Source organism: Daphnia pulicaria, chromosome 3 (genome assembly GCF_021234035.1).
Source record: "Daphnia pulicaria isolate SC F1-1A chromosome 3, SC_F0-13Bv2, whole genome shotgun sequence".
Taxonomy (NCBI): Eukaryota; Metazoa; Arthropoda; class Branchiopoda; order Diplostraca; family Daphniidae; genus Daphnia; species Daphnia pulicaria.
In genome coordinates this window covers 11,820,154-11,842,965 of record NC_060915.1, presented here as the reverse complement: position 1 = coordinate 11,842,965, position 22,812 = coordinate 11,820,154, and the positions used below count along the sequence as shown (strand labels likewise).

At 40.5% G+C, this 22,812-nt stretch overlaps 7 protein-coding genes across 11 annotated transcripts; 3 read left to right on the top strand and 4 right to left on the bottom strand.

Annotated features, from left to right (window-relative positions):
- Nucleotides 1–140: 140 nt before the first annotated feature.
- Nucleotides 141–1,333, top strand: LOC124328841. The gene is made up of 2 exons (XM_046787652.1): nucleotides 141–674; nucleotides 750–1,333. The coding sequence occupies exons 1-2, from the start codon at nucleotides 220–222 to the stop codon at nucleotides 1,000–1,002; spliced, it is 708 nt and encodes a 235-aa protein (XP_046643608.1). The 5' UTR covers nucleotides 141–219; the 3' UTR covers nucleotides 1,003–1,333.
- A 1,340-nt stretch (nucleotides 1,334–2,673) lies between these two features.
- Nucleotides 2,674–3,956, top strand: LOC124328840. The gene is made up of 2 exons (XM_046787651.1): nucleotides 2,674–3,236; nucleotides 3,312–3,956. Exons 1-2 carry the CDS (start codon nucleotides 2,770–2,772, stop codon nucleotides 3,559–3,561), a joined length of 717 nt encoding a protein of 238 aa, XP_046643607.1. The 5' UTR covers nucleotides 2,674–2,769; the 3' UTR covers nucleotides 3,562–3,956.
- An 890-nt stretch (nucleotides 3,957–4,846) lies between these two features.
- LOC124328839 lies at nucleotides 4,847–6,837 on the bottom strand. Of its 2 annotated transcripts, none has more exons than XM_046787650.1 (5): nucleotides 6,616–6,837; nucleotides 6,316–6,535; nucleotides 5,990–6,256; nucleotides 5,670–5,924; nucleotides 4,847–5,604 (listed from the first exon to the last, which is right to left on the bottom strand). In XM_046787650.1, the coding sequence occupies exons 1-5, from the start codon at nucleotides 6,688–6,690 to the stop codon at nucleotides 5,228–5,230; spliced, it is 1,194 nt and encodes a 397-aa protein (XP_046643606.1). In that variant the 5' UTR covers nucleotides 6,691–6,837; the 3' UTR covers nucleotides 4,847–5,227. The 2 variants fall into 2 exon arrangements, with proteins under 2 accessions (XP_046643606.1, XP_046643605.1); XM_046787649.1 differs by having other exon boundaries at nucleotides 5,670–5,927; nucleotides 6,616–6,835.
- Nucleotides 6,838–7,059: 222 nt separating this feature from the next.
- Nucleotides 7,060–7,508, bottom strand: LOC124329445 (UPF0538 protein C2orf76 homolog). The gene is made up of 2 exons (XM_046788505.1): nucleotides 7,320–7,508; nucleotides 7,060–7,254 (listed from the first exon to the last, which is right to left on the bottom strand). Exons 1-2 carry the CDS (start codon nucleotides 7,506–7,508, stop codon nucleotides 7,060–7,062), a joined length of 384 nt encoding a protein of 127 aa, XP_046644461.1.
- A 187-nt stretch (nucleotides 7,509–7,695) lies between these two features.
- Nucleotides 7,696–11,680, top strand: LOC124328837 (coatomer subunit beta'-like). Its single transcript, XM_046787648.1, has 12 exons — nucleotides 7,696–7,816; nucleotides 7,890–8,048; nucleotides 8,111–8,188; nucleotides 8,257–8,371; nucleotides 8,433–8,581; nucleotides 8,651–8,907; nucleotides 8,971–9,303; nucleotides 9,367–9,566; nucleotides 9,634–9,875; nucleotides 9,943–10,085; nucleotides 10,162–10,604; nucleotides 10,664–11,680. Exons 1-12 carry the CDS (start codon nucleotides 7,814–7,816, stop codon nucleotides 11,395–11,397), a joined length of 2,856 nt encoding a protein of 951 aa, XP_046643604.1. The 5' UTR covers nucleotides 7,696–7,813; the 3' UTR covers nucleotides 11,398–11,680.
- Nucleotides 11,681–14,482: 2,802 nt separating this feature from the next.
- On the bottom strand, nucleotides 14,483–17,686 carry LOC124328312 (fork head domain transcription factor slp1-like). 4 transcript variants are annotated; one of them, XM_046787038.1, is made up of 8 exons: nucleotides 17,135–17,686; nucleotides 16,587–16,795; nucleotides 16,071–16,473; nucleotides 15,847–15,998; nucleotides 15,563–15,770; nucleotides 15,378–15,495; nucleotides 15,230–15,299; nucleotides 14,483–15,136 (listed from the first exon to the last, which is right to left on the bottom strand). In XM_046787038.1, the coding sequence occupies exons 2-8, from the start codon at nucleotides 16,708–16,710 to the stop codon at nucleotides 14,817–14,819; spliced, it is 1,395 nt and encodes a 464-aa protein (XP_046642994.1). In that variant the 5' UTR covers nucleotides 16,711–16,795; nucleotides 17,135–17,686; the 3' UTR covers nucleotides 14,483–14,816. The 4 variants fall into 4 exon arrangements, with proteins under 4 accessions (XP_046642994.1, XP_046642993.1, XP_046642992.1 ...); XM_046787037.1 differs by having other exon boundaries at nucleotides 15,218–15,299; nucleotides 16,587–16,798; nucleotides 17,135–17,685; XM_046787036.1 differs by having other exon boundaries at nucleotides 15,218–15,299; nucleotides 17,135–17,685.
- A 2,945-nt stretch (nucleotides 17,687–20,631) lies between these two features.
- LOC124328330 (solute carrier family 35 member E2A-like) lies at nucleotides 20,632–22,652 on the bottom strand. The gene is made up of 7 exons (XM_046787062.1): nucleotides 22,420–22,652; nucleotides 22,153–22,359; nucleotides 21,934–22,087; nucleotides 21,765–21,880; nucleotides 21,566–21,698; nucleotides 21,237–21,488; nucleotides 20,632–21,153 (listed from the first exon to the last, which is right to left on the bottom strand). The coding sequence occupies exons 1-7, from the start codon at nucleotides 22,436–22,438 to the stop codon at nucleotides 20,952–20,954; spliced, it is 1,083 nt and encodes a 360-aa protein (XP_046643018.1). The 5' UTR covers nucleotides 22,439–22,652; the 3' UTR covers nucleotides 20,632–20,951.
- Between the last annotated feature and the right edge of the window lie 160 nt (nucleotides 22,653–22,812).

Sequence of the window (22,812 nt, the reverse complement as noted above, 5' to 3'; positions counted from 1 at the left end):
ATATCAAAATGGGAAAGGTCGTTCAACTTCTTAATGTCCAGTGCTCACTTTTCCCGTTCATTGGCTCGGCATAATTATGTTGCCAATGAAATTCCGATAAAAAAAATTCCAAGCTATAAAAGTCGGTAGCGAAACACAAGTTGTATATCACTTCCCATCTTGGTTTCTCTTGCATTCACACGCTTCTGTTTGCTTTGATCAACCAATACATTTTAAAAAATGAATCTATTACTCAGCTTAATTGTCATTTTCGGTGCCGTAGTGGCCACATATGCCGAGGCTGATCCTCAGTATCCCTACTATGGAGGCTACGGTGGCTACGGTTATGGCAATCCAGCTGGTCACTTTCCTTACCCTCCTGCTCCTTATGGCCAACCTCACCCAAGTTACTTCCGGGCCGGCTATCCTCAACCCTCCATTGAGAACAATGAGAACTCACCAGACACTCGTCTGTTCTTCGGAACTGTCACCGTCACCTTGGCCACGACGACATCCACCAGCACTGTTCTCCTGTCTACCACTTGCACCACTTCCGCCAGAGCCATCTCCATCTGCTCTCCATCCGGCCGTCGTCGTCGTGGTCTTGGATTGAACACCAGCCAGAAGGCCCGTGGTCTTTTCTACAACGACGAAGAGGAGGAATCCGAGACCGGCAGCATCTTCACCCGCTCTGAGTAAGTATTTAATGCACTCTGCAGTATTTGATAAGACTACGGTATAATTATAATCAACTTTTGAAATTATTTTAGTGAACCCGAAGTCGTCGCCGTCGCCCCAGTTGAAGATGTTGCTGAACGCCAGTCCCGCTCTACTCCCGCTACTGTTCCTTTCGTCGTCCAGCCCGGTTTCAACGCCCCAGAAGGCATCCGAGGTGGTCGTTTCTATGTTGCATTTGGAACATCCACCAGCATCATTACCACGACTAGCACTTACACTGCCATTTTGACTGCTGCATGCAGAAGCACCACCAGCTTCAATACTTGCCAGGGCACCGGCAAATAAATTTCGCGTCTTCTTTAATTTGATTATCAATTTCAATTATCTAACGTTGATTGTCTCTTTTATTCACATTATTTCGATGTGGCAGTCTATCTGAACTCTTTATTATTTAACTTGATTATGACCTCGAGATGTATTCATTTGACTTATTTGATTGAAAACTTCGGGCGACTTTCTTATACATACCCAGAAAACAAATGCTTTTCAAAATAGTAGCTGATTACCGCGAATGCAACAACAACAAGACATGAATGTATTAGAATTTAAACACGATTGTGTTTTTTTTATATGTAAGAATATTTCTTAATAAGAAAATATAAGGTACAGCAACGAATTGTACGACATTGCTATATCGTTTATTCATTCTTGATCACCTTTCAGTAAACGAATAGGGCTCTCAGAAAAATTGGAGTTGTAAAATAAGAAATAATTACAAATAAGCAACAAACAAATGTTTAAAGTAGAATATCCGACTTGGATAGATGCTCGTACTTTGTTACGCTGTCAGCAGCATTGCGTTACTGAGAATAACTATAAAGATCCGCGATCCTCAGGAATTAACCGTAAGACTTATCGACACAACTTCGCAACATGATAGGCTACCAGAAGTTATAGCCGACCCCAAGAATTGTAGATTCCGAATTTTTTTGGACTTACTTTATAGAAATAAAAAAATAGGAAGGTGAGTTTAGAAATGAAATGGGTTTTGATTTTACAACAGTTTCATGAAATTAATAAATAGAAGACTATAATATTTTACACAAATACACGCTTTTGGATGGACAAGGACTCGAATACGGGTTATTTTGGTGAAAGACGGTGGTGATGTGCGTTCAGCGATGTATTATAATATTGAATTTAATTTAATCGACTAAAACAATTTTCTGTAATATCGTCAGGTAAATAGCACTGTCGCTGTCACAGTAAAATTTAATTTAATTTAATTTTAATTTAATTTTTTTTATGGGGAACAATTTCCGCTTTTGAAATTTAAAAATTTAATAAACTGATGAAAAATCCGAGAGAACCCCGGAGAACCCAAACACAATGTTTCATCCTTCACTCGTCATCACGTTACGACTTATCGGTTCATTGAAAAAAAAATCAGACTTGAATTAATTTAATTATGACCCCGATTAATTAATTTCATTCATAGAACATCAGTCATCGACAATCATCCAGCTTCTGAAAAACTAAATTTAATGCAGATTGTTTTGTGAATTTTTTTTAGATGGGATTTAGTAGAGAAATTCTATAAAGCAAATACGTTATATATTGGAAGAAATCCCGTTTTACATTGATTAAATATCAATTGACGTAACGGTAATAGGCTATAGGCCAACCCTAATTTCGAGTAGGTAGGACGTAGACTGAGGCATTCGAATCAATCGACAGGGAAGTCTGCGTTCGGGCATACCGAGTCTCGAGGACACTCAACGGTTATAGTTATGCAATGAATTCGATTTTGGATTCATCGACAATATACCGAATCTATATCGAAGGAGCCGTGGGCTTCCGAAATGGATACCCCGTAAAGACCGTATAGTTTGGGAAACCCAATCATATGCAATTAAACTTCCATCAGGCCAGGAGCAAATGGACTGATAGGACCTTGAGCAGGATTGCAAGCGGGATAAAGCCATCTTTCCCCTTCCGTATATAAGCAGACGGCGGTGACTGCTGAAACCACAAACATTGAAGCTAATTCAAGCAGCTCCAATACAACCAATTCATCTGTTTAAACACTCGATTTTCCATTTCTAACCAGTCATGAATATCGCACTCAGCTGCCTATTGGTTTTGGCCGCCACAGTCGCCACTAACGCCGAGGCTGATCCTCAGTATCCCTACTACGGAGGCTACGGCGGCTACGGTTACCCAGCTCCGTACCCTGCTGCCTACCCTCCCATGCCACAATACGATGCTGCTGCTTACCCCGAACAATCCAGCTACTTCCGTGCCGGCCTTCCTACTCCTTCTTTCGAAAATGAGGTTCAGAAACAGGATGGCCGCCTTTTCTTGGGAACAGTCACCATCACTTTGGCCACGACAACATCTACCAGCACCATCACTACATCTACCACTTGCACCACCTCCGCCAGAGCCATCTCCATCTGCTCTCCATCCGGCCGTCGTCGTCGTGGTCTTGGATTGAACACCAGCCAGAAGGCCCGTGGTCTTTTCTACAACGACGAAGAGGAAGAATCCGAATCCGGCAGCATCTTCACCCGCTCTGAGTAAGTATTTAATGCACTCTGCAGTATTTGATAAGACTACGGTATAATTATAATCAACTTTTGAAATTATTTTAGTGAACCCGAAGTCGTCGCCGTCGCCCCAGTTGAAGATGCTGAACGCCAATCTCGTTCTACTCCCGCCATGGTCCCTTTCGTCGTTCAGCCTGGATTCAACGCCCCCGAAGGCGTCCGAGGTGGTCGTTTCTTGGTTACCTTCGGAACATCCACCAGCATCACCACCACGACTAGCACTTACACTGCCATTTTGACAGCTGCATGCAGAAGCACCACCAGCTTCAATACTTGCACTGGCAGCGGCAAATAAGTGCAGTCGTTCTCCTAGCTTGCCTAGCCCTTCAAGTGATGACAACAGGCCTCCGTTAATTATTCTGTAGCCACGATTGTTTCCGTTGCCAACTCTTGACAATCGGCGCATTGTGGCAGCTTTTCTTTCCTTATTTAACTTAATCTTGACTGCGAGATGTATTCTTATGACTGATTTGATTGAAATTCTGCGCTCTCTGCTTATGAACGACCATTCTTTCCCATCAGGCAAAAGAATTTAGCTCAAAGTGATCTAATGTTATTACTGATTTCACTATAAGGAGGATGCCTTTGCTTAAAGGCGTCCGCCAGCTTCTTAAAATGTGTTGCCGTACACTCCATCTAGCCAATAGAATCTGATGTAATGATATTACAATAAACAGTGCAGCAATCCAACGTCCTTTTCTTATGATCAATTTTGTCGGTTTACTCTTTTATAAAAATTTATTATAGTGTAATGACCTAGGCTACTATAAACCTTAATACGGATTATTATTGGAAAAAATAAGAGTTGAATCGTATTTTAGATTGCAATGAAAAACAAATATTAGCTGATATAATTATCCGATCTAATTATTCCAACAGCATTAATACATATTTCGTTGTATTGAAAACACGAAATGATAAGAAATTGCATCATGCCTGGAACTTGTACCATTGTTTTAATTCAATTAATTTTACAGGTTTGACATGACGAGAAATTCTTTAAATTCTTCTTTTCATGGATAACTAAGCGAGAAAATAAGAAGAGCTAATTATATACTTCGTGTTGTTCGCGCAGCACATCAGCAACGCCAGATTGAAATAATGCAATTTCACCCGAGTGGCACTGTCCCAAGAAAGATCAAAAATGGGAATAACAAAAGCATTGCGGCATTTTCTTAGGTTAAATATTTGACTAGCGGGATGATGGCCATGACTTGTTCACCTTATTGTCCTAGATCGATCAATCAAAAAAGGATCCTGCATATTATCGCCCTGAAATGCGGATTGAAGAAGCTGCACGCGAAGCGCGCTTTTTCTCCCGGGCGGAGAAATTGAAGCGCGGGCGATCTGAATTTAATTACGAAACCGTCTTGAATTAGGAATTATAGCCAGTCGGCGGCACTCAACGAGCACTACTAATGTGTTGAGAGACACGAAATGGTATCAGTACGAAGTTAATTCACAACTCGATTTGGGCGTGGTTGGAGTGTCAGCTTTATAGAGCATTGTCCGACTATGGCCGTGAAAACTAGATGTACCGCAGGAGTGGTCAACGCTCTTTCAAGAATAATCGACGCATGCACGGTTTCATTGATTTTATTCCAAGATTTAAATATGATGCAACTGATGGTCAAGACAAATTTTCAAAGCACATTTTTTTCGAATACAATCTGGTAAGCCATACAGAACGTGAATTTGCGATTATTTAAGTTTGTAGTTTGAATGGTTTCATCTTTTAAATATTTGAGTACTACTTTGTATACAGAAAAATGAGTGGTGAACAAAAAGTGGTGAAACTGCTGTTGAACTGAGAATTGCTCAGTGAACGCCTCGGAATTTACGTTAACAAAATAAGTATCATTGAATTTATAAGAAAATTTCGAAAACATATTCATTAAGAAAGTGAAATTTAAAATCTAGGGTAAGATATCTGTCCACAATTAAAACGTAAAATTTAAGCGTTACAGTATCTTAAATCTCTTGGGATTCGGGACAATCTTCCTTGTTGGTTTTAAACGACGACAAATTGATTTTTGAATCGATTTGAATGAATCGTCGTCCGAGAGAGTCGACGCAATGCTTTCATTTAAAAATGTGCTATTACAGTTTATAGGGAAAGATTGATGCTGATCATCAATTATAGAGTCTTCAACATTTTCTTTGGGATGCGGTGAAGATTCAAAAAGTTTGAATTTTTTTGCTGAATGTGAGTTCCTTGATAACAAGGATTTTGCCATCTCTTCCTTTGGATCAACTTCCAGAACAAATGTAGGTACACTCATCTTCTTCAATACTACTGGAAGTTCGACAGGTTTCAGAATTTCAAATTTTGTTTCTTCTGTGCACAATATACAGCACAATAAGATAAAAATGTTTACAAATATTCTATGAATGTTATTTCACCTTGATCTTCATTTAATGGAGTAGTTATTTCATGAGAATATGGTTCTGACGACTCACTAATAGATGGTTCTTCTAAGTCCTGTAACTCTTTAAAATCAGAGCCCTTTAAAGCCTCAGAAATGAATTTTTTGTGTGAATGTGATTTGCATTTTGCATTCTCTTTCTCTGGATTAACTTTCAGAGCAAATCTGGGCACACTCTTCTTCACTAATACTGCTGGAAGCTGGACAGGTTTTAAGTTTTCAACTTTTTGTTCTTCTGTGAACAATATAGAGCACATTAAAATCATTTTTTTTCCTTTTTACTTTAATAAGAATCACCTCTTTCTTCATTTAATGGAGTAGCTACTTCATTAGAATATATTTCTGATGACTCACTTGATTGTTCTTTAAAGTACTGTAACACTGTAGAATCTGAGCTCTTTGAAGACTCGGAAATTAATTTGTTGACTGAATTAGGTGAGTTCTTTGTTAACAAATATTGAGCATCAATTTTTTCCTTTGCTGGAATAGCTTTCAGAACCAATGTAGGCACCGTTCTCTTCACTAATATTACTGAAGGCTCATCAGGTTTTAAGTTTTCTTGTTCTGTGAATAATATGGCACAATATTAAATTTTGTTTTATACTCTTAAAATGTTATCTTACCTTGGTTTTCATTCAATGAAGTAGCCACTTCATTAGAATATGTTTCTGATGACTCACTAGACTGTTCTTCAAAGTGCTGTATCACTTTTTTATCTGAGCCTTTCGAAGCCCCAGCAGACTCTTTATTGTCTTCAGCTGCTAGTTCCAGCATAGTATTAATCCTTGTCGAACTATTATCCATATAAGATCGAAAATCCACGTCTTTTTTGTCTTCTTGATACTAGTATGTATAAATCGCAAGAGTTAGAATCAGGTCTGCATAAACCCTTTGAAGAGAATTTGGGTAAGACATTAAAATACCTTAGTGAAGAAGGAACTCCAAAAATTATCTCTTTCTTGTAAAATTCCTTCCCAGCATTTTTTCAATCTGTCCATCGTGTCGGATTTTCATTTCATAGTTTCGAAATTATTGATCCATTATTTCAACAAGTAGGCCAGTCTCTTAACACCAACAAGAACATAGCATCCGACGCTTTCGAGTTTTGAACTGTTTTGAATTTCGCCTTTTCGGCTTTGAAAGTTAACTTCGTCTGCTGTAACTTTTGCAACAGTGTTTATCTTACAATTAGTTGATGATTGAAAATTTGAAACATGTTATTCCAGAATATATGGATGAAGGAAAAATGTGGTGTATTATTCACAATTGTATCATCACAATTAAAAATAAGAATCAAAAGACCCCAAGTAATTCCCTGAGGATTGCTTGTTTGAGGCAATCAATAAAAATTTTCAGCAGTTAATTCATTATCTTGATCCAATCTTTAAAACTGGATTTTTTTTGTATGACATGTAATCATCATATTTGAAGAATGAAATTTCAGTTTCATGTCTTACATCACTCTCCTTGAGTGTCCTTTCTGCTTTAAGGATGAGACCTTCATCATTCTCGTGGTTAATGACAGGATCATTTGTTTTAGCTCCATGTGCATGGTGCTCAATCTGTAGAAAACCATAGAAAAAACAACAAACACATAAAAATAGCAGTAAGATGTTATTCAAATAACCTTCAAAGTGTCATATTCGTATTTTCGAAAAGGTGGTGGCAGTCCCGGAGCAACACCCAACTCTTGAATTATTCTAGTTTTCAACTCTTCAGTTGTAAGGGAAAGTGGTACATTCTTTAAAACCACATTGCGAATGTTTCGATATTCAAACGAACGGATGACTCGAATAATGATCGTGGCTGTCTCCATTGATAAATTGTGCGGGGCAGTTTGTTTTGAACTGATGTGATGTTGCCACTGTCGAAATAGTTTAACAAATTTTGAATTATCACAGGGTACGCTTAAAATGTATAGAATAAATAGCTCATAATAGTTTTGAAAATTACACTCCCGACAAAGTCACACAATATTAGTAAAAGCTGATAGAAAAGTAGCAATTTAGTATTTTGGCTAATGATCCTATCTGGCAATGTTTATTTGTGCTCCACTCCTCCCACAGTGATGACAGATCAACCGGCCACGTAGTAGAACGATTCAACAATCCTCACAACAAAATGGTTTAACATTAATACTACTTGTTTATATCATAACAATTATTGAGCTAATTTCATGTTATAATTTTTTTTATAGCCGCTGAAACTAGATATCAAGAGAAGGCTTACCGCCCGTTCGGATCGCGTGAAAAGTGTCGACTTGCATCCAACAGAGCCATGGATGTTGGCCTCCTTGTATAATGGAAATGTGCATATTTGGAACCATGAATCACAACAAATCATCAAATCTTTTGAGGTAAAATGAGTACTTCATTGAATTCTTCCTTAATGACTTGACCACTACTTGCCCTTTTGTAGGTTTGTGACCTGCCTGTTCGTGCTGTCAAGTTTGTCCCAAGGAAAAACTGGGTTGTTAGTGGTTCTGATGATATGCAGGTATAGTTTTCTTGATGTCTTATCCATTTCAGATTAGATATAGTTTAATCCTCTTTCAATTGTTCCAGGTCAGAGTGTTCAACTACAACACACTTGATCGTGTGACAGCATTTGAAGCTCATTCAGACTATGTTCGTTGCATTGCTGTGCACCCCACTCAACCCTTTCTATTAACTAGTAGTGGTATGTAAATAATCTGTTTTTCTAACAGATTCAGTGTTCATACAGTCTTTCTTCATTTTAGATGATATGTCAATTAAGTTGTGGAATTGGGAAAAGAACTGGGCATGCCAACAAGTCTTTGAGGGTCACACCCATTATGTTATGCAGATTGTCATCAATCCAAAGGATAACAATACATTTGCTACTGCATCTCTTGATAGAACAGTCAAGGTATGTTTTTACGAAAATATTTTGCCAGAAATTTGCCTTAAAATCAATTTATTACGGTCCCTGATTCAGGTCTGGCAGTTGGGCTCGAATACACCGAATTTCACTCTTGAAGGCCACGAGAAAGGAGTAAATTGCGTCGACTATTACCACGCCGGCGACAAACCTTACTTAATTTCAGGTGCAGATGATCGGCTTGTTAAAATTTGGGATTACCAGAATAAAACCTGCGTCCAAACTTTGGAAGGGCATGCACAGAATATTTCTTCTGTTGCCTTCCACCCCGAACTTCCAATTCTGCTTACTGGATCTGAAGATGGAACAGTCAGGTAAATTTGTTATTCTCTATGTGTTTTTATTGAGTCAAGTATACTATTTTCTCTTAATCGTAGAGTATGGCATTCAAATACCTACCGGTTGGAGACTACTCTCAATTATGGGCTGGAGCGTGTCTGGACCATTTGTTGTTTGCCTGGGTCTAATAACATCGCTTTGGGTTACGATGAAGGATCTATCATGATTAAATTGGGCCGAGAGGAACCTGCAATGTCCATGGATCAAAGCGGTAAAATTATCTGGGCCAAACATTCAGAGATCCAGCAGGCCAATCTCAAAGCGCTGCCGGACTCGGAGATCAAGGATGGAGAACGTCTTCCTCTTGCCATCAAGGATATGGGTGCCTGCGAGATTTACCCTCAAACTGTCGCTCACAATCCAAACGGAAGGTATGTTTGCTAAATGTTCATGGTATAGAAACCTGTAAATAATAAAATTCCGTTTCATAATAGATTCGTCGTTGTTTGTGGTGACGGCGAGTACATCATCTATACAGCTATGGCTCTGCGAAACAAAGCTTTCGGTTCAGCTTTGGAGTTTGTGTGGGCAGTGGACTCATCCGAGTATGCTGTTCGTGAAAGTGCCACGTCGGTCAAAGTTTTTAAGAACTTCAAGGAAAAGAAACAATTCAAACCAGAGCTGGGAGCCGAAGGTATATTGTTCATAGTAATTGAAAACAGAATGAAATAGTGATTCTTATTAAAATGTTACATTCACAGGAATCTTTGGTGGAGCAATGCTTGGGGTCCGGTCTACCAACAGCTTAGCTTTTTACGAATGGGACAATCTGACACTGATTCGTCGGATTGAGATCCAGCCACGTGGTGTGTATTGGTCGGAAAATGGTGAATTAGTTTGCATTTCTACCGAAGACAGCTATTTTGTTTTGCGTTATGATGCTGATGCCGTGGCCAAAAGCCTTGAGACCAAAGAAGGCTTGACCGACGATGCCGGAATTGAGGTGATTTTATTTAAAGAGAAAGTGTTAGTACATTTTACATTTAAATATATATTTTCGGAATTTTTAGACGGCGTTCGAAATGTTATCTGAAGTGCAAGAAAGTGTTAAGACGGGACTTTGGGTGGGCGATTGCTTTATCTACACCAACAGTGCCAACCGATTAAATTATTACGTCGGTGGGGAAATTGTCACCGTGGCCCATCTCGACAGGTATGGCTTGAAAGTTCACCATTCTTGCAATAATCAAACCGATACTATTAAACCTATGTGTAACTTTTTTTTCCAGAGTGATGTACTTGTTGGGCTACATTCCCAAGGACAATAGTCTTTACTTGGGCGACAAGGAACTAAATGTAGTTTCCTACGGTCTGCAACTCTCGGTGCTTGAATATCAAACCGCAGTTATGCGACGAGACTTCGAAACAGCTGACCGAGTGCTCCCGTCGGTTCCCAAAGAGCAACGCACTCGAGTGGCTCATTTTCTTGAGAAGCAGGGATTCAAAGAACAGGCATTGGCAGTCTCCGCTGATCCTGAACATCGCTTCGAACTGTCACTTCAGCTTGGTCAATTGCAACTGGCCTACCAACTAGCCTGCGAGGCTCAGAGTGAGCACAAGTGGAAACAACTTGCTGATCTGGCCACAACCAAATGTCAGTTTGAGTTGGCTCAAGAGTGTCTTCACAAGGCACAGGATTTCGGAGGACTCCTACTTTTGGCTACAGCATCCGGTATGTCATTTTACATAGTTTCGTCCTTTGTTCAGATAGTTAATATGTTGAATGTTCAGGTAATGCCGAAATGGTGCAGCGATTAGGTGATGACGCAATTGGAGCTGGCATGAACAACGTTGCCTTTTTGACGCGCTTCCTGAGTGGCGATTTGAACGCTTGCCTTGAGATTTTGATCAACACCCAACGCATTCCCGAGGCTGCCTTCTTTGCTCGCACTTATCTGCCTAGCCAAATCTCGCGCGTCGTCCAGCTCTGGAAGCTCAGTCTTAGCCAGGTCAATGCAAAAGCTAGCCAAAGCCTGGCTGATCCTGCCCAGTATGACAATCTCTTCCCTGGCTTGATGGATGCTCTCAAGACGGAACAGTTTCTTGAACAGAGACGCCAACAGTTGCCGGCCTCGGCTTACTCTTCGCTGCCCAACAATTGGGAGAGACACCCAGTAGAGGAGATGAGACTAGCCGAACAGAACGATCAATTCCATCATGTTACGCCCGCTAAAGTGTCCTTTGTGGAGGAGGAGAAGGAAGTTGAAGAAACCAATGAGCAAACGAATTTGAATCCTTCCGCCGGTTCGCTCCTCATACCAGAACCTGCGGGAGCTGCCGCCGCCAGCCAACCTAAAAATCTTCTAGATGACGACGAAGAAGATTTCCAGCCTGCAGTTTCTGAACCAGCCCAGGGCACCAGCCAACTTGACCAAGATCTGGAGCTTGACTTGGAAAATTTGGAGCTAGATGATAACGTCGATACGTCGGAAGTGAATTTGGACGACGATCTACTCGACGATTAAAAATATGGAAGTGAACCACCCCAATTATTATTCAAATTTTTTTTTTACAAATATTTTGTCCGTATTTTGTTCAAGTTTTCAGCTTTCTCTTGAAGGAACAATGTTGTCTTGTGAGACATCTCCAACACTGATGTGGAAGACAATGTCGATATTCCAGTTAATTTGAATTGAAGTGTTTCGCCGTTCCATCTTTCGCTACAAACGAAACAATTCTACATACATTCTTGTTATACTTGAACTAGATGAGTTGAGTTCAATATAAAAAAAAAAGTACTATCCTTCATTGTCTCCCTATGTCGATATTTTAATTTCTTTTAGTTTTGGCGCTTAGCCATGAAGTAAATTACATGCGTGTGATGACATTTTACCATTTTGTATTTTAGTTAGACCACAGAACGATTGGAATGCCGTGGAGTAATCCGACCTGAACAGTTTTCAAACGCGTAAGGTAACATGAGCGGGACATTTATGACGGTTTAGCTGTGATGTCATCGGAACCCCCCGCGGACCTGCCAAGAAGTAATGTCTTTTTAAAGGAGCTGCGGTAGGCCTACTTCATGTGCGTATAAGCGGTCTCACGAAAGACAGAGATGTTCTCTCGCCGATGCCGTTGGCTGGGTGGTCGAGATTTCGTTCCAGTAGTTTCCGAGATCGAATATTGACAACAAAAACGAACTCTTAACCATTTGGGATGAATATGATTTTGCCAATGTGGCAATCTGAGTTTGGCACGCCATCACGTGACACGGTGCCGATTACGAGGTTATAAGAAAGCCGGAGCGAACCAAATGAAAACAAATAAAAAATGGAGAAAAACAGTCGTGTATTAAAGCTAAAGGGGGTACTCTTACAAGTTGACGATAGGGCAGTGGGAGTAACACTAATCTCCTTTCTAAGAAACTGGGAGGTCACTGGTGATATCAGCAACTGCTTCACGGTCGCAGCCCAGTCAAAAGGGCTGTCGGGATTTTTTGTTTAAATGAAATTCAATCGCTGCTTGTGCTGAGTCGGTTTGTGTCCCTGTACCACAAAAACTTACAAAATCTTGTTCGAATAGAACTGGGATAGAAAAAAAAACAAGGGAGAGAGAGATTAAACGGGATAGTCCTAATGAGAAGATATAAATAGTGTTGCTCAATAGGTTTGTATAGTAGCAGACATCCAATGCACGATTTTCAGCCTGTTAGCCATCATTATAGGTAGTTGGGAGCTGCTGGGCGACTAGGTAACCCTCGAAAATAACAAAACCGAACGTGGGAGAAAGGGAGAGAGGCATGGGAGTTTAACATCGCAGTATATTCGGTCGATTAAAGGTGATACGATACGGCCTGATCTTTTCCTTGTCGAATCCACACCATCGCAGTTTGAAAAGGTTCTCCTTTTCTTTTTCGAATGTTATTCTAAAAAAAAAACAATCTTATATTCGGCCAATTTAACCCTCGTTAAAATTGGTTCCTGACTAAACATTGGAGTCACGTTACTACGGAAATACTCCCTCCCTCCATTAGTTTAGTACATGGCTCGTTTCACTATAACACACACAAAAAAAAACGCAGCACAACAAAAGTTTTGTGTACTAATAAAATCGGGGTGCGTTATCACGATAATGAAAGAATGAGCTCGCACGCCGATGTATTAATACGCAGTGCACAACATCCAGCCGAGCCGATAGTCATAAAGAAAACACTGGTGATCATTGATGACTTTGTTTGTCAAAATATTTTCCTTTTCAACCGTGATATTCAATCTATAGTCGTCTATAACGACGCATGCCGCTATATTACATTGAATTAGCCAAGCTAGCTCGCGCGTATACATGAGACCTCAGCGGACGCAGTCGACAGTTTTTTCCTTTAAATTGTATCAATACCCATAGATTACACAGAGACCAGTCATAAACACACGGAATAACTTTTGTTTTATTTATTTTTGGGTGTGGAGACAACGGCTGTCCACGAAAAACCAGAATTAGGCTTTGCCGCTGTTGCGTCTCTTTTCCTTATTTCATATCGAATTTATAAATCCTGGAATGTTTCCAAACACAGGGACAGATGAAACACTCGCCAGCAGAACGTTTGAAGAAAACAAAAGGGAATAAGAAAAACCGAAGATATAACAAATACGTAAAAAAGACAAGTGAAAAAGGAAAAGTCATGGCAAGCAGGTGCGAAAGTGTCGTCGATTTATCGACCCTTTTTCTCCGGCCGGCTCTTCTTCTTCTTTTTTCCTTTTCTTTTCTTTTTTGGGAAACGGCCGAGAGGTCGTGTATAGGTCCATTAATCGCGCGGTCCTCTAACACGTTCCTCGCGATCCTTTTCCCAACCAAAAAGCGTTTTGTCGACGAAAGAATTTCAAAATTCCCGCGCACTAGTAAAAACGGAACGAAGCAGAGAAAATTCCAGCTTTGCCGACACAATAACAGCAACCAATCGAACTTGAATTTATTCTTCATGGGTGGTGTGCTGTGCTGTAGCCAGCAGAGTATACACTAAAAACTAAATCATGGAAAAACAATTGAGACAAAGGCGACTGCCGACCGACTGGGTCGTCGGAAATTTCCCGTGGCCAACGGAAGCTGCGCGTTGGGATGGTCACGTCACTTTGTAGCAGCTGAGAATGGAGCCCGAGTCGATTCATTTTCAACTGACGTGGCTGGTATATACCATGCAGCAGGCCAGATGTCTTACCCAAGCTATAGATATAATAGACTACTGCATAGCTATAGCTATAGCTTCTACTTCTAGACTCACAGAGAACAGTGTGTAGGCAGGCTACGTAAGAAATAAAAGGCCTATATGTAAAGAATTTTTCGAATGGTTGCTTTTGGGTACAAACTTCAGAAGGGAGAATCTGTAGAGACTAATGGCTTCCATAGGGTTTCCCTTACTGGGTCACTTTCGGAAACCGACGACTCTTCTTTTTCCCTCAAATTGCCAACGCAATGTTGTTTCCGTTTTGGCTCTAATATCAACTCAACTGCGGTAAAAGCACTTGCGTGTTTTGCTATACAGGCCTATGAGTGTCTACTGGCCAAATGTCAATGGTGCAATTGCTGCCGGCCAATAAATCTTTCGATCAACAATTCTTTTCCGTGCACGATGAATGTGTAATATAGTGAGATTCCCAACAAGACAGAACGAGGTATTCGTATACATAATTGTTTTTTGTTTAATGTGTGTTTGAAATTCGAGAAACAAACAACAAACAAACCAAATAAAAAACACCAAATTAAACAATTAGATTGAATTTCTTCTTCTCTTTTTTTTCGTGGCCTATATCTTCTTCTTTTCTTTTCAAAATTGTCCTTACGTGTATTTTTGCGGTTGGTTTGAATCTCTCTCTCCGGTTTGTTTCTTTCGGTTGGTGGTGGTTGATGAAGTACGTAGTACGTGTATAACAAACTACAGCATAAAATATATTCAAATTTTGGCATCATTCCACGACGAATGGTAATGGTACGAGGATGACGATGACGATGACGACGAGTTGGCGACGGGGAAACTGCCCGGCAAATCAGCCGAAGAAGATGCGGCAGCGGCGGCGGCTGACGTGCCGACGGCGGTTATCGACGACTCACGGCTCATCACGGCCTCGCTAGTTTCAACACCGCTGGCACTGCTACTGACCGCTTGCTGTTGTTGTTGCTGATGATGTCGATTGCTGCTGCATCCATTGGCGTACGAAAGAGCCGGACTTGAACCGGCACCGTAATTCGAGTTCCCTGCAAGGTGATGACCATCTGTTCCAGGAAAAAGAATAAGGGCTCAGACAGTTAGCTGTTTGATAGTTTTAAATGACTTGATAATGAGGCCGCACTAACTGAGTAAATTACTGTGGGACATGGTCGGGTAACTGGCCATCGACTGATAGGGGAAATGAGGCTGGTGGAGTGACGGCTGCATCTAAACGATTGGCAATTGATTAGTCATTTTCAATTTCCGTGTTATTGACGGATTTGTCGGAAACGAGTGAATTTTTACCTGAGCTGGGAGTGAAGTTTTCCTAAAGGGTGTTTGAAGTGCATTGAAATTGCTGTGATGGGCGGAAGTATAGGTCAGCGAAGAGGTTTGATGATGGGCTCCGGTCCAACAAGCGGCCCTGCATTAGAAACGGGGTCAAAACGTCAGATTTCAACTTTTAACTGGAATTTCGTCGGGGAAATTACGGAGAATAAGTGGGTGGGGCGAAGAATGTCCGGCCAATGTGCCCACTAAGTGCGTCCGAATTGAAAAGAGACTTGTTGAGGGCAGCGGCCGTATTGGCTGCGGCGGCGGCAGCGGCGGCCGCCGCTCGATTACTCATCGAATAAGGTCGCTTCATTCGACGCCTCCGCTTGTAATTTCCATTCTCAAACATGTCTTCGTACTGAGGATCTTTTCATCACAATCCCACAATTATATATAGAATGAGTTTTTGAAAAATTATTAATTGAATTTCAATTTTAAATACCTAGAGTCCAGTAATTTCCTTTACGATCGCCCGTCGCGTTGCCTTCGCGGGGGATTTTGACGAAACATTCGTTCAGGCTCAGATTGTGACGAATGCTGTTCTGCCATCCTTTTTTGTTTTTCTCGTAGTATGGAAATTTCTTGGTTATGTAACTGCAATACGAAAGAAGAGATTTCAAAAAGTCAGGGCGGGAAAATATGAACTCGATTATTAATTATACGAACTTGTAAATTTCTGAGAGCGTCAGTCGCTTTTCGCGGCTCTCCTTGATGGCCATGGCTATCAAAGCCACGTAGGAATAGGGCGGCTTGATGTTTGGATTGTAATCCGACTGTTGTTGTTGGTGGTGGTGATGATGCTGGGCCGGCGACAATTGCTGATCGGTCTCGGCCTTTGTCACGGACGACGGGTGCTGCTGTTGTTGCTGTTGGAGGGTCGACGACGACGAAGAAGATTGTTCCTTGTGATGATCGACAACCGATCGTTTCATCAATAACTGATCGCCGTGCTGCTGCGGGTGGTGAACGCTCGAGTACGACGGGAGGTGGTTCTTGTGATGATGGCTCTCGATCGCTGATTGCTGCAGAAAGTACTGCTGCTGTTGATTGCTGACGTGTTGTTGGTAATCTGCACATGAATCGACGAGAGAAAAAATTCAGATGAGACGAGATAGGCAAAAAATCATCTCGTTTCTGTGTTTTCGTTGTATGGCGTGAAATTTTTGTCGATTTGTCACTTACTGGTAATGAGGTGATGTTGCTGAGATGGCGATGGCGTCGGAGTGGTGATGATCTCCTGCTTGATCTTGAGGCCGCTCTGCGGGTCCATCATCATGTCCTGTTGCGGCACAATCACATCAGACATACAGCAGCCAAATAACGGTCATCAGGCATCAGAGTTGCATAGAAACTGAATAAGGCGCGCTTTCGGATAGATTTTCAAGCAGCAACTACTTTGCAGGAGCAGACATGACGATGGTATTAAAAAAAATAAAAATAAAAAAAGGCCATCGAAGATATAGAGCACATATCAAAGGTTATCAAAGCCAAAAGGCGGGGGTCACCATTTCTCTATTTCACATTGAACAAGATCGAAGCTAGGCACTGCAAGAGAGGGAGAGTTTTATACATTTCTAACAAAATTTCTGTCCATGCTATGGTCTATTACACACTGTTCATTTTTCTTAAAAGCTTTGCATTCTATACTGCTAAAAAGGGATCGAAAACTCATTTGGAAATCTCTCTATTTATTATTTTTAAAAAGGATTTAGTATATTTAGGGCTCTTACCGTTCGTATCATGTTTGACACGACGTCAAAGAATTTGCTGATTCTCGTACAACAGTCCGCGTTATTGTGACAGGGTGCTGATTTGATGTTGTTTTCTTTTCTTATGCCAATCCACCATATGATTGCTTCATATGTCAAAATAAAAAAGATTTGATTCAATCTCGGCGCACGATGGGTTTAATTTGCGGGTATGTTTTAATCGAACTGAATGAAACACTGATCACGTTCCTTGCCCTCTCTTCCGACCAACAAGGAAAGAAGAAGAAGAAATTAACGAAATTTTTGTTATGTAACTAATCGGCTCTACTAGCTGTAGGCTACTACTGTTGCTCCAGTCCGGATCAATCCTTCTTATTCGATGTGGGTCTCCACCGTTTCACTTTCGTGTATAGCAGTATAGCTTCTTCACCAGAAGGATGATAAACCCAACCCTCGAACACTACCAGCGCCCAGGCATTACGCAGTTCCTTTCTGAAGTCACAGGACCAACACAGGATGGACATGCGCGTGCGTGTTATACACGGCATGGAGGCCCCCACACTTAGCCCTTTTTCTCTCTCCTTCTTAAATTCTTCTTCTTGGTTGCTGACGGAAAACATTGTCCTGCCGTCCAATTGGAGCAAAACTCGCAATGTAACCGGGAGGCGGAGCATCTTTCAACTGGCACCGGCACCTCTTTGTGATCCAATCCCGTGAGACGAAACGAGTCCCGGTGCTTTCCTATATAACGCCCTGAATATGCGCAAAGACACATAGTTTTCTTATTAGGAAAGGATCGGACTAGCGGGGGCCTATAAATCGTCGCCATCGTTTTTCACCTGTACTTGAATTATACTCTTATTAATTTAAGAAACAAATGTTTGGTGAAAATAACTTTTAATATAAGATTTTTAATTCTGAAGGACTCAATTCGAATGATGGTAGATTACGAGTAAATATTTGGTCGGTCAGCGATATGCGCGATAATGTTCCATTTTAAGATCGTTCCAAAAATCTAATCGAATGAGAGCAGTCGGTCACCGCTCATTAATAATATCAAAATGAAATGGCCTTCATGTTTTAGAGAATTTTCTGGAAGAATATCGTGTTGTTATAGAATTTTTAATAAAGGCGTTATATAGAATGCACCAGGAATTATGAGCCCAAGATTGATCGGTGCCTCGCTCGTCGTTAAGAGTAGTCTCGTCCTCCAGTGTAATTCGATCGTAGATGGATGATACGCGTATATATACAGTCGATGCTGTTGGACGGCAGTTTTCCGACAATCTGTGACGTTGCTGGCCAAGTCGCACGTTCCTTCTTCTCTCTCGGTTCCGATTACTGAACTCACATAAAAGGCAGAAATACACGATGGGGAAACGACGAGTTGAAGTTGACCTCCGTCGCCGTCTCCATAGACGAATGTGTTTCATATCTCTTTACCGTCACTAGGGCGATAAACCTAGTCCGGCAGCAATTCTCTTCTTCGTATATTTTCTTTAAAAAAGAACTTTTTATTTCTTATTTTCTTGGCTTTTGACGGTTCTTCCTTCCTTCTCCTTTTTTAATTGCTAGACGTTTTGATTTGTTTTTCTTTCCACCTTTTTCTCTTCTTTTTTAAATGGGCCTTTTTTGCTCATCTATCCATTCGAATAAGAGTGTCCTCCATAAAAGATATATAACAAGCGCAAAGATTGCTTTGCCTTCAGTATCGGCTCGTTATGGGGCAGCTGGACGGGACGGCAGAGCTATGGAAAGGAGGTATACGGCGCGCGGCGATAGTGCTGCTGCTGCTGCCGGACTTGGAAGTCAAAGTCTTGCGTCGAATGAAAAGGAGTCGAACGTGCGAGTCGTCCGGGATAATATGCTGCCGCCCGCCACCATGCAGAAGCAGAAGCAAACAGCAGGCGCCGGTCATAAATTGCTTGCTTAACCTCAAGTTGTCACCATCTCCTTTCACACTCTTTTCTCTCCATCTATCTATCTCGTTTCCCCTAGCTACATATATATCGTGAACTGGCTACTTTAGCTCTTCGTTTTAACTGTTTGAGGGTTTTCAACGTTGGCAGTTGCGCTGATTTATTAGCCCCAACTTGTGGATCCCTTTTGAACTTGACGGGGGCTAAAAATCAAATATATTTACTTGCGGGATATCCACGGAAATTTACTGGATAGGCAGGCAGGGAAACCGCCCTGCAAACTGAGTGGGATAGTCAGCAGCAGAGAGAAATAGGAGGGAAAGAAAGAGCTGACTGATTGGAAACAAATCAGCCTGGACTTGGGTTTATTTATAAAAATAACCTTTACGGTGGCGGACGTTAGACACTAATCAAGTCATTAAAAGTCTCCAGACTACTACTCCACCGTTCCAATGGGCGCTAGGCCACATCGACCACCGCGCTTTTTTGCTTGTAAAAAGAGAGTTAAATATCTGGAGGGAAAAGAAATAACCTCATCAGGGAAAATAAGTGCCAAAGGAAGCAAAATATAGTTCTTCTATATTGGGACTTGATTTATGACGATGTGCAGATATTGCCTCATCTTTCGCGCTGCTGATATCTATTGACGTTAACCTTTGGCCACGCCTAAGTGCATACAAACGACTCTACACGCGCACGAATGACATCGCTGTGTAGCAGCACGGATAGCGATTCCCTGGTTGTGTCATCACCTCTTTATAATCCCATTGCTGATTTTAATCAGCGATCCTGTAAAAAGAACAAAAACAAAAATGAAATTTTAAAATTTCGCGGTCTGAAATTGGGTTTCGACAAAACTTTTAAACAGAATTTCTGTGTTATGAATTATTCACCGAAACTGCCAAATTATCAGATTATTTCAACAGAAAATTAAAAGGATTGCGGAAAGATAAGATCAAATGTAAATTTAAAGTAAAATCGTATTTTATCAAATATAATTCGGATAAAAAAAAAGAACTACTAAAGTGAAATCCAAACCGTTGCTGAGCTACTAGTTCAGCTTTCGGTGCCGCGTGCAGCGCTGTGCTGTGTGCCAACCGAACCCTCCGCCTCCTCCCCCAGCTTCTCCATAGAGAGAGGGAGGGAAGATTGGGACGAGTGCCATAAAGGTTCGATTCCGTTTCTTAATTGAGCTCGTGCACAGGTAGCAAAAGCAGCAGGGCAATATTCGAATCGCTTACGACAAGTCGAGATCTATCCTCTATGTAAACTGAACCCGTTGTCACGGCAACGATCAACATGCGTACCCTTTTTGTGAGACTGAAGCGATGAATTATAATTGCTCGTTAGGCCAGTCAAACAACGACATGCCAACATTTTCTTTTTACAACTTGTTTTTGGTTTCAACAACAAAAATGTTCTTATACCCAATCTGTCGATTAACGGAAAAGTTATTTTATGCAATAACGCTCTTCTCATTTTACCAATTATCAAATCACTTATAGTATCTCCACTTTAGACTTTAACCAGTTAACTGTGTGTCCTTAAATTTTTTTAAATTACGGCAAACGCAATAGAAATGAATAGATGCGTATTGACTTGTGTAAAAACAAAAGCACTAATGTATTTGATTTTACTAATCCAACATTGCTCTAGAAACACTGGTAGCACCCCGATCTTGATTTATGGAGGAATAGGACAAAGAACGACACGTTCTATCTTTAAATAACTTTCGACGACAAAAGAGTGCGTTTTTGTTTGGAGGGAAACACGGAATCGCCACAATAAATTTTGGAATTGAAGATTTCTTTAACAATTAGACACAAAAAACAAAAAACAATGGGGAACGTGAGTTTTTCAGGACGGAGTGGACAAACAGGAATACCATCACGTGAATTCATCAAGCCACGCCAAACCCTTTAGAGAGCAATTTTTTGGGGGTAGCCTTCCTGCATGATTAGACGTTGGATTCTTTGGGCGTCCAATTGTCTTGCTTTGTTGTAGCCGAAAACTCCAGCAATAACGACTAGGGTACCAAGTCCACTGTAAAGGCTGATCGCATTACCGAAGAGGATAATCGACAGCCAGATGAGCAAGGCTCTCTTGACCGTATTGGCCACACTGTGAATGTTAACCAATAACAATGGATACTCTGTTAGAAAGTTTAGGCAAACAAAATTATTATTTTTGATTAGAAAGTCTACCTGTGTGTGACTGGAGTGATGTGCTCTAACAGTGCATACTCGGTAATACTCTGGAAATGGAAGAATGCTCCATTGAGCAACATTGCACCGACGAGAATAGGAGACAACATGATCTTGGCCCAGTCAATTAGAAAGAAGCTTGCCATTATTTGAATTACAAAAGAAGCAAAACTGGTAAAGAACTGCAACTCTGCCGGTCCGTATTTATGGCGATCGCTGCTTAATAAAACCTTTGAGTAGACATTCTGTAAACTGAAATTCATCGCATTAGTTAAGTGCTGATTATAAAATACGGTATTAAATTAAAAGAATGAAACTATTTAAAATACCATTCGGACAAATTAGTCAACAAGACGGCAATGAAACCTTGCATGTTAAAACTAAGTTCGGTGGCTGAACACAATGCTAATCCCCCCATAATAGGTATGAGAGAAAGATTTACATACATTCCAGTTTTTTCTCCTACATTTTAGAAAAAAAAACACCACTTAAATAAAATAAACAGACAAAATTTAAAAAATGTCAAACCTGTGAAAATCGATGAAATAACCACAGTAAACATTGGTGCAGAGCTCTTAATTGTCTCTGCAAAAGATACAGGAACGTAATTTAAAGATGTCAGTCCTAGGACCAGAGTAGTGAACCTTTTTAAAACAAAATTCTAAAGAGCTGTATTAAGTCAAAAACTTTGTTATACCTTAAGCTCCCCAATATTAACATTGGTCTTTGAATGAGTTTATTCCTGTGAATAGATGACCATCCACCACTTGTTTGGCGACTAACAAATAGCCCACACGAATATCTAAGCTGGAGAAAGCCAAGGCACATGCACATAAGCATTTGACTCATAGCTAGATGAAATAAAATATTGCTTCAAGATTAACTCATAGTATTAAATAATCAACAGTATAGTCACCAAGTAGAGCAGGATCTCCTTTTAAGTATGATATAACATACTTGTTTGCAAAGAGGTTAAATGCACTAAATATGTACCAAAATATCATCAACACAATTGCAGTTGGATGCCTTAAGCCTGTTTTCCCAGAAGTCATTCCTGTACTGCAGTCTTTATTGTTTGGTGACAAAGAAATCCTTAACCTAAGTTCCTCTTCACTGCCCATTTCTTTAAACAAAAAATGGTTGAGCAAAATAAAAAACCTGTTGTTACTGTTGTATGCTGTACCTGTTTCTAGAGGTCTCATTTTAAAGTACTTGAATCCCAACTAATAAAACTACTTTAAAAACAAAAGAAATGTGATCCCATCGAAGATATTCCACTAGTGTAAAGCCGAAGCGTGATTTTAAGTGGAAAAACAATGCATGGTATCCAATGAAAGGTCTGAAAATTGACAATGAAAATGAATGACAGCTGTACACGTGTAAAGCAATAGACAACTAAGATTGTCGTCTGCTCTGCTGTTGGTCTGCTGGAAAAAATGATTATATTTAACCGTATAAAAACGTTTCTAATATTTTTTAATTAACGAGGGTCAAGCTTGACCATAAATTAAAAAAACTTAATTTTTTCATTTTCCGTATGAATTGTGTACGAGTTTCTTTTTGGTGTATAGGAGAA

What these genes read in the sequence shown, in the direction of transcription:
- LOC124328841 (XM_046787652.1), top strand. Translation starts at nt 220, where the DNA reads ATGAATCTATTACTCAGCTTAATTGTCATTTTCGGTGCCGTAGTGGCC. An exon ending in AGCATCTTCACCCGCTCTGA is followed by an intron (nt 675 to 749) that starts GTAAGTATTTAA and finishes AAATTATTTTAG; the next exon opens with TGAACCCGAAGTCGTCGCCG.
- LOC124328840 (XM_046787651.1), top strand. Translation starts at nt 2,770, where the DNA reads ATGAATATCGCACTCAGCTGCCTATTGGTTTTGGCCGCCACAGTCGCC. An exon ending in AGCATCTTCACCCGCTCTGA is followed by an intron (nt 3,237 to 3,311) that starts GTAAGTATTTAA and finishes AAATTATTTTAG; the next exon opens with TGAACCCGAAGTCGTCGCCG.
- LOC124328839 (XM_046787649.1), bottom strand. Translation starts at nt 6,690, where the DNA reads ATGGACAGATTGAAAAAATGCTGGGAAGGAATTTTACAAGAAAGAGAT. An exon ending in TTCATTGAATGAAAACCAAG is followed by an intron (nt 6,257 to 6,315) that starts GTAAGATAACAT and finishes TATTATTCACAG; the next exon opens with AACAAGAAAACTTAAAACCT. An exon ending in TCCATTAAATGAAGAAAGAG is followed by an intron (nt 5,928 to 5,989) that starts GTGATTCTTATT and finishes TATTGTTCACAG; the next exon opens with AAGAACAAAAAGTTGAAAAC.
- LOC124329445 (XM_046788505.1), bottom strand. Translation starts at nt 7,508, where the DNA reads ATGGAGACAGCCACGATCATTATTCGAGTCATCCGTTCGTTTGAATAT. An exon ending in ACGAATATGACACTTTGAAG is followed by an intron (nt 7,255 to 7,319) that starts GTTATTTGAATA and finishes GGTTTTCTACAG; the next exon opens with ATTGAGCACCATGCACATGG.
- LOC124328837 (XM_046787648.1), top strand. An exon ending in AAATCATCAAATCTTTTGAG is followed by an intron (nt 8,049 to 8,110) that starts GTAAAATGAGTA and finishes GCCCTTTTGTAG; the next exon opens with GTTTGTGACCTGCCTGTTCG. An exon ending in CCGACGATGCCGGAATTGAG is followed by an intron (nt 9,876 to 9,942) that starts GTGATTTTATTT and finishes CGGAATTTTTAG; the next exon opens with ACGGCGTTCGAAATGTTATC.
- LOC124328312 (XM_046787037.1), bottom strand. Translation starts at nt 16,710, where the DNA reads ATGTCTGATGTGATTGTGCCGCAACAGGACATGATGATGGACCCGCAG. An exon ending in AAACTTCACTCCCAGCTCAG is followed by an intron (nt 15,300 to 15,377) that starts GTAAAAATTCAC and finishes CCAATCGTTTAG; the next exon opens with ATGCAGCCGTCACTCCACCA. An exon ending in GTCCCACAGTAATTTACTCA is followed by an intron (nt 15,137 to 15,217) that starts GTTAGTGCGGCC and finishes TTCCTGGAACAG; the next exon opens with ATGGTCATCACCTTGCAGGG.
- LOC124328330 (XM_046787062.1), bottom strand. An exon ending in TTAATATTGGGGAGCTTAAG is followed by an intron (nt 21,881 to 21,933) that starts GTATAACAAAGT and finishes TGTTTTAAAAAG; the next exon opens with GTTCACTACTCTGGTCCTAG. An exon ending in ATCACTCCAGTCACACACAG is followed by an intron (nt 21,154 to 21,236) that starts GTAGACTTTCTA and finishes TAACATTCACAG; the next exon opens with TGTGGCCAATACGGTCAAGA.